The sequence below is a fragment of the Moschus berezovskii genome, chromosome 20 (genome assembly GCF_049115385.1).
Source record: "Moschus berezovskii isolate FMDL1 chromosome 20, NW_MosBer_1.0, whole genome shotgun sequence".
In the NCBI taxonomy this organism is placed as follows: domain Eukaryota; kingdom Metazoa; phylum Chordata; class Mammalia; order Artiodactyla; family Moschidae; genus Moschus; species Moschus berezovskii.
Window position 1 is genome coordinate 53,365,803 of NC_142479.1, and position 7,803 is coordinate 53,373,605.

The 7,803-nt window shown below is 41.7% G+C and overlaps 1 protein-coding gene across 10 annotated transcripts; it reads right to left on the reverse strand.

Annotated features, from left to right (window-relative positions):
- Positions 1–4,705: 4,705 nt before the first annotated feature.
- LOC129537618 (uncharacterized) lies at positions 4,706–5,434 on the reverse strand. 10 transcript variants are annotated; one of them, XM_088828477.1, is made up of 3 exons: positions 5,274–5,422; positions 4,914–5,171; positions 4,706–4,865 (listed from the first exon to the last, which is right to left on the reverse strand). In XM_088828477.1, the coding sequence occupies exons 1-3, from the start codon at positions 5,420–5,422 to the stop codon at positions 4,706–4,708; spliced, it is 567 nt and encodes a 188-aa protein (XP_088684603.1). The 10 variants fall into 10 exon arrangements, with proteins under 10 accessions (XP_088684603.1, XP_088684605.1, XP_088684602.1 ...); XM_088828479.1 differs by having other exon boundaries at positions 5,049–5,434; XM_088828476.1 differs by having other exon boundaries at positions 4,706–5,147; positions 5,286–5,422.
- Positions 5,435–7,803: the final 2,369 nt, after the last annotated feature.

Here is a 7,803-nt window from a genome sequence, read left to right on the forward strand (position 1 = left end):
GAAAGATGTTTGGGGGAGGATGTCCCACAAATAATATGGATGAATATGATCCTAAGCGGGCATCTTGGATGGTCAGGAAGATAGGTAGACTACAGGTAATTTTCAAATTCTGTGTCTGATTTCACTCCACTATCTCAAGCACTTAGCAGTATTCACAGCTTTAAATAGAAGAAACACATTTTTGCTGTATGTCTCCCAGGCTAGGCAACTAGAATGGGTTATTTTGATTTATCTTTTAGTTATCAAACAAGTATACAGATATTTCATTACAAAAGCATTCATTAATTCCAAATATGTTTGGAGTTATTAAGCCTCCAAAAATATGAATTCAAGAATTCTGTTGGTTAGTAAGAGAACTTGACAGATAACTCCTCATCCTTTTCCTGTAGATACTTGAATGAGACACTTGCATAAGAAACAGCATGGCAATGGTTAAAAAAGGGCTTCCCTGGTAAGTCAGCTGGTAAAGAATTTGCCTGCAATGTGGGAGAACTTGGTTCAATCTCTGGGTTGCTAAGATCCCCTGGAGAAGGGAACGGCTACCCATTCCAGTATTCTGTCCAGGTGAATTCCGTGGACTGTATAGTCTATGCGGTCACAAAGAGCTGGACATGACTGAGCAACTTTCATTTTCAAAAGATTGACAGTTATTTTTTTAAGTCTTTATTTTTTAATTGGAGCATAATTCCTTTACAAGGTTGTGTAGCTTTCTGCAGTACAACAATGTGATTCAGGCATAAATATATATGTGTCCCCTCCCTCTGATCCGCCCTCCCACCCCAATCCCATCCCACCCCTCTAGGTTGTCATAGAGCACCGGACTGAGTTTCCTATGTTATTTTTAAAAGAAGAAATAAAATTAACATATACCCACAAATCTTCAATAAAAGGTGAGGAATAATAATATTTATCATTTGTAGAGTATTTACTGTGCATGGGAGAAGGCAATGGCAAGCCACTCCAGTACTCTTGCCTAGAAAGTCCCATGGATGGAGGAGCCTGGTAGGCTGCAGTCCGAAGGGTCGCTAAGGTTCGGACACGACTGAGCGACTTCACTTTCACTTTCACACATTGGAGAGGGAAATGGCAACCCACTCCAGTGCTCTTGCCTGGAGAATCCCAGGGACGGGGGAGCCTGGTGGGCTTCCGTCTATGAGGTCACACAGAGTCGGACACGACTGAAGTGACGCAGCAGCAGCAGCAGCATGCTAATTTTACCAGGCACTGCGCTGAGCTCACTGAGCATTGTGCTGAATATCTTATATTTGCTTTGAATCTTTAATGCAGCATATAATATAGTGTGTATTCTTACTATTTCTTTAAGCAATAGGCCAAAGAAGCATAGAAACATTAAGAGGGAAAAAAAAATTGTGTACAATTAAACAAGTTAAGCTGTTTAGGACAGCTGAGGAAGAGGTGGAAAATAAAGCTTGCAAGCCTTTGCTGAAGCCGTTTCATCTTCCTGGAATGTTTCATCTTTGTCGTTATCTTTGCAAACTCCTACTCCTCCCTCAAAACCCCAGGTTCCCCTGATGCTTCCTCACAATGATTAACCACCCTGTTCAGTACAGTTTGTCCCTGCTTTGTGCTCCGAAATTTTGCATTCTCTGCTATACCACGGTTACTTTCTGTCATTCCACTACTGTGATGCAGACACCCTGAAGGCATGAACTATAAAATTTAATTTTGTTACTGGGACAGAGCACATTAGTGACAAATGTTTGTCGAGTGAATGAAGGCTCTTGGATGACTTATGGATGTATAATGGTCTTTTAAAAAATATGTCTGTTTTGCCTGGTCGAGAAAAGTGGGCGAAACATTCCAATCAAAGGGATCATGGTTACACTTGAGGAAAACCACATTTGTTTACGTGGCAAGCAACGTGTCAGCTGATAAAACACATTTGTGGAAGCTCAACTTTGATCCATAGACTGGAACTTACCTATAGGACACCATGGACACATGTGCTGTATTAACACAGAAACAGATATGAGAGAAAGGAGGTGAGCACATGTGTTGACACCGGTTCTCTTCACTTGCAGACATCCTGATTTAGCTCTCTTTTGTGAGAAGTAACCACCACCACTGGTTCAGTATCAATCAGCTAAAAATATTTGCTGAACATCTATTGTCTTTGCTTCATTTGCACCCAAAATAGATATTGAAACATAAATGTGAGTGCAAGTAGTTCACTAGGCGAGGGACCGGGGGAGTGGATTCTGGGAAGTACACATGAGGAAGTGGGAAAGCAAGGCAGGAACAAAAGAAAAACCCAAAAGTCTGGGTTAATAATGCAGTGACCACTGTAGGTAACTGAGGAATGAATCCGGGGGCATACCTGAGGCTGGGGCTTATTCACCACCATGATTATATGTCTATAAAATCCGAAAGAATCACCTGAATATTACTGTTAACAGTGAAGTTGACTGGCTTAAAACACTGATAGATTTCTTATGCACTTAGCAATATTTCTTCATAAAATCTAATAGGAAAAATGTATTTACAGTTCTCAACAATAAATATAAAATATATGTAAACAAATCTGTCAAATAATATACTTACCTGGTTTTGGAGGAATGGTATTGGAACATTGCCTGAAGGCCAAAAAATAATATTTGAATAAACATCAGAACAAAAAAATGTACAACTAAAGCTGGGTTTCTAAATATATAAATGTCATGCAAATGCATTCGATAAGAATGTATCTCCGTTTGTAAATTTGGTTTTGAATGGGATTGGCAAAGACAAATGATGGGCAACTATTTTGATCATTCTTTTGTGTTATTCAAAATTTTTAAAAAAACATGTGTGTGTATAGGTGACATAAAATCCTTAGAAAAAATAAAAGTACTTTAGATAATATTCACAGTTCTCTCTACGTATTCATTTCCATAAGTTTTCTTAGATTATGATTAAGCGTCTACTTACTATACAGTAAAAAATGAAAACTCCATTTTAGTCAGTCTTTCCAGCTCTCAAATTAACTGTTGTAAACTATAAATTGCTTTTCAGGACTGTTCGAGTTCCCTAGGAAGCAGACACAGGTGAAAATTAGCAAACAGGGTGTTTATCGAGACGTGCTCTTGGGACTAGTACTTCTAGGAGGAAACAGAAGGGAAGTGAGCAGAAGTGAACAGCTGGAGAAATCAAGCTAGGACAGAGTTTCAGTGGACATCTAAGCATGGCACTGGGAAGGTCCCTTTTTTTGTCTTGGAAATAAAATCACAGTCACCAGCAATACCAGGGAACTGTCACCACGTCTGTTTCATTCATTTATGTCACCTGCCTGGCACTGAAGGTAGCCCCGATATAAGTCAGAATAAACTGAGCATTCTGAATAGGAATAATAATAATAAACCAAATTTACTGAAGTTCTGGCTACCAGAATAAAACGGAACTTCACTGTATGTATAGGGGCTTCCATGGTGGCTCAGAGATAAAGAATCTGCCGGCAGTGCAGGAGACCTGAGTTCAATTCGTGGGGCAGAAAGATCCCCTGGAGAATGGAATGGCAACCCACCCCAGTATTCTTGCCTGCAGAATTTCATGGACAGAGGAGCGTTCTGGGCTATAATCCATGGGGTTGCATAGAGTTGGACCCGGCTGAGTGACTAACATTTTCACTGCGTATGTGGACGAAGGTCTCATTGCATGTGACCCAAAGCAGAAAATGCATAGACTCTACTAAACTATCTATGCGATGCTTTCATAGGTGAAAAACCTTGAAAGCTGGTGTTGTTAAAAATCATGTATTGTGTTCACTCTTTCTAAATCTTTTCTCATGTTATTATATTCATAGATGCTCTATCACTTCAGTTTCACCCCTTTCCCCCATAAAGATTCAGTTCAGTTCAGTTCAGTCGCTCAGTCGTGTCCGACTCTTTGCGACCCCATGAATCACAGCACGCCAGGCCTCCCTGTCCATCACCAACTCCTGGAGTTCACTCAAACTCATGTCCATTGAGTCGGTGATGCCATCCAACCATCTCATTCTCTGTCGTCCCCTTCTCCTCCTGCCCCCAATCCCTCCCAGCATCAGAGTCTTTTCTAGTGAGTCAACTCTTCGCATGAGGTGGCCAAAGTATTGGAGTTTCAGCTTTAGCATCATAAAGATTAGAAAATGATTAATTTATCTGTTTTCTAGACATAACTAGCAGTGATCAGTGTCATTTGACCTCTCTTGAATGTTGACTAATTTGTGCTGTTTGACAGGTGCAGGCAGAAATTCAATTACTTTGGATCGAAATGTAAATCCTTTAAAAAAAAGAAAGTAGCAATCAGATTCAAATTTCAGTGCCAATAGGAGGATGTTTATTTAGGTTCATGGGAATAGCAAGACATAATAAAATCTTTACCAAAGAGTACACCAAAAATTCTTCATTGTATTTCCATATCAGAGATAAAAATCGGTGGACCCACAAGTGATGGAGACAAATTCCTTAAGCATGATTACGAGATGTCTTGAAGAAAAAGGGAGGAGTGTTTAGAAATTGTAATTTCCTGGGAGATTCTGAGTGATCTCATTTGTATGGGAGGGACTTTGGAGAGACGATAGAACATGGGCTCAGTATGTCTGGTATTTGCCTATCAATTCAAGGGACCAGTTCTCTTGAACCCTCCACATTTTAAAAAGAAGCTCTACAACTGTGGGGAGGGAGGAAATGAAGAAGCAGTATGTTCGAAGCAATATGTTCAAATCAGAGATTCAGCAGCAAGAGGAGGGACAGCACACGGGGCGGGGGCAGGAGGAGATGACACAGGTGGGGCGAAAGCAAGTTCTGTGGCAGGAGACCCGGCCACACAGTGGGCGCAGGCAGCAGCTCGGGCGGCAGCAGCTGGAGCCACAGCAAGAGGGGCGGCAGCAGCTGGAGATGCGGGGGCAGGTGGGCTGGCAGCACACAGACTGGCAGCACCGGGGCCTGCAGCAGCTGGAGATGCAGCAAGTAGGCCTGCAGCAGCTGGAACCACAGCTGGACCCACAGCAGGAGGGGCGGCAGCAGCTGGAGATGCAGCAAGTAGGCCTGCAGCAGCTAGAACCACAGCTGGACCCACAGCAGGAGGGGCGGAAACAACTAGAGATGCAGCAGGTGGGGCGAGGGCAGGTGGGCTGGCAGCACACAGGCTGGCAGCACTGGGGCCTGCAGCAGCTGGAGATGCAGCAGGTAGGCCTGAAGCAGCTGGAACCACAGCTGGAACCACAGCAGGAGGGGCGGTAGCAGCTGGAGATGCAGCAGGTGGGGTGAGGGCAGGTGGGCTGGCAGCAGACGGGGCGGCAGCAGCTGGACACTCCACAGCTGGGGCGGCAACAGGTGGTCCTACAGCAGGTGGTCTGGCAGCAGCTGGGGCGGCAGCAGGTCTCCAGGCAGAGACTTCGGCCACAGCTCTGGTCAGAGCAGACGGAGCCACAACAGGAGCTGACCATGGTGTCAGAGGGTGGAGGTCTGGGTGAGTTTCCAGGAAAGTGAGTTTCTTGAATCTGACAGTCTTCTGGGCTCGCAGCCCCCTTTATACCCTGCTGAAGAGCTGCTATCATGACATCATTATTTCCTTGTTATTGCTTACCCTTCTAGGAAAATTGATCATTTAATTACATAATTGTGTGTTTCTCATTCAGTATTTGAAAATGGAGAAAATAATACCATTCCTTTTCCTGGTAAGCGCCTGTGTATCCAATTTAAAGCCCTGTCCTATTCTTCCCTCGTGGGTATCACCTTTGCTCCTGGTGGGTTCAATGCTTACAAAGCATTAGTCATATGACTCTAACAGTTTTGTTTGTTTGTTTTTTTTTTTTTGAATGTGGTATTCTCTTCTATCACTGCTCTCTGAAATCAGAGAGAAAAAATTTTCTTATATGGCTCATGTATATTTTGTTGTCAAGGGTGAAGGGAATAAGTGCTGGTGAGTTTAAACATGAAAAGGAATTAGAAAGAAAGATGTTTTGGGGGAGGGTGTCCCACATATTATATGGATGAAAGTGATCCTATGTGGGCAACTTGGATGGCGAGGAAGATAGTTACAAGGAAGTTTCAAATTCTGTATCTGATTTCACTCCACTGTCTCAAGCACTACTAGCAGTGAGTAACAGCTTTTAAATAGAAGAAATACATTTTGGCTGTATGTCTCCCAGGCTAGGCCACCAGAATGGGATATTTTGATTTATCTTTCAGTTGTCAGACTTGTACACAGGATATTTCATTACAAAATCATTCATTATATATAAACATGTTTGGAATTATTAAGTCTTCAATAATATGGATCCAAGACATTCTGTTGGGTAGTAAGAGAACTTGACAGTTAACTCCTCATCTTTTTCCTGTATATGCTTGAATGAGACGTATGTATAAGAAAGAGTTTGCAATACTTATAAGAAAGACTTCCCAATAGCTCAGCTGGGAAAAAAATCCACCTGCAATGTGGGAGATCTGGGTTCGATCCCTGAGTTGGGAAGATCCCCTGGAGAAGGGAACAACTACCCATTCCTGTATTCTGACCAGGATAATTCCATGCACTGTATAGTCCATGGGGTTACAAAGAGCTGGACAGGACTGAACGACTTTCATTTTCAAAGAATGACAGTAATTTTTTTAAGTCTTTTTTTTTTAATTGGAAGATAATTCCTTTACAAGGTTGTGTAGGTTTCTGCAGTACAACAATGTGATTCAAGCATAAGTATATATATATATATATATATATACCTCTCCCTTTGATCCACCCTCCCACTCCAATCACATCCCACCCCTCTAGGTGGTGATAGAGCATAGGACTGAGCTTCCTATGTTATTTTTAACTGAAGAACTAAAATCGACATATATAGTACGTGGAAAAGTCCCACACATCTTCAATAAAAGGTGAGGAATAATAATATTTATCATTTGTAGAGTATTTACTATTCATTATGCTAAATTCATTGGGCACTGTGTTGAGTTCACTGAGCATTGTGCTGAATAACTTATATTTGTTTGAATCTTTAATATAGCATATAATATAGTGTGTATTCTTACTACTTCTTTAAGCCATAGGGAAAGAAGTGTAGAAATGTTAAGAGGAAAAAGAAAAAAGACTTGTGTAAGATTAAACAGAAGTTAAGCTGTTTTAGGACAGCTGAGGAAGGGGTGAAAAATAAAGCTTGCAAGCCTTTGCTGAAGCCGCTTCATTCCATGTTTCATCTTTGTCGTTATCTCTGCAAACTCCTATTCCTCTGTCAATACCCCAGGTTTCCCCTGAATGCTTCCTCCGAATGATTAACTACCCTGTTCAAATACAATTTGTCACTGCATTGTGCTCCAAATTTTGCACTCGCTGCGATGCAGACACCCTGAGGGCATGAACTATAAAATTTAATTTTGTTTCTGGGGCAGAGCACATTAGTGACAAATGTTTGTCGAGTGAATGAAGGCTCTTGGATGACTTATGGGTATGTAATGGTCCCTTAAAAAATATGTCTGTTTTGCCTGGTCGAGAAAAGTGGGAGAAACATTCCAAACAAAGGGATCATGGTTACACTTGAGGAAAACCACATTTGTTTAAGTGGAAAGCAATGTGTCACCTGATATAACACATTTGTGGAAGTTCAAATTTGATGCACAGAATTGAACTTACCTATAGGACACCATGGACACATATGCTGTAATAACACAGAAACAGATATGAGAGAAAGGAGGTGAGCACATATGTTGACACCGGTTCTCTTTACTTACAGACATCTCGATTTAGCTCCCTTTCGTGAGAAGTAACCACCACCACTGGTTCAATATCAATCAGCTAAAAATATCTGCTGAACATGTATTGTCTTTGAATTTTCTC

What these genes read in the sequence shown, in the direction of transcription:
- LOC129537618 (XM_088828469.1), bottom strand. Translation starts at nt 5,422, where the DNA reads ATGGTCAGCTCCTGTTGTGGCTCCGTCTGCTCTGACCAGAGCTGTGGC. An exon ending in TCCAGCTGCTGCAGGCCCCG is followed by an intron (nt 4,866 to 4,913) that starts GTGCTGCCAGTC and finishes CCGCATCTCCAG; the next exon opens with CTGCTGCCGCCCCTCTTGCT.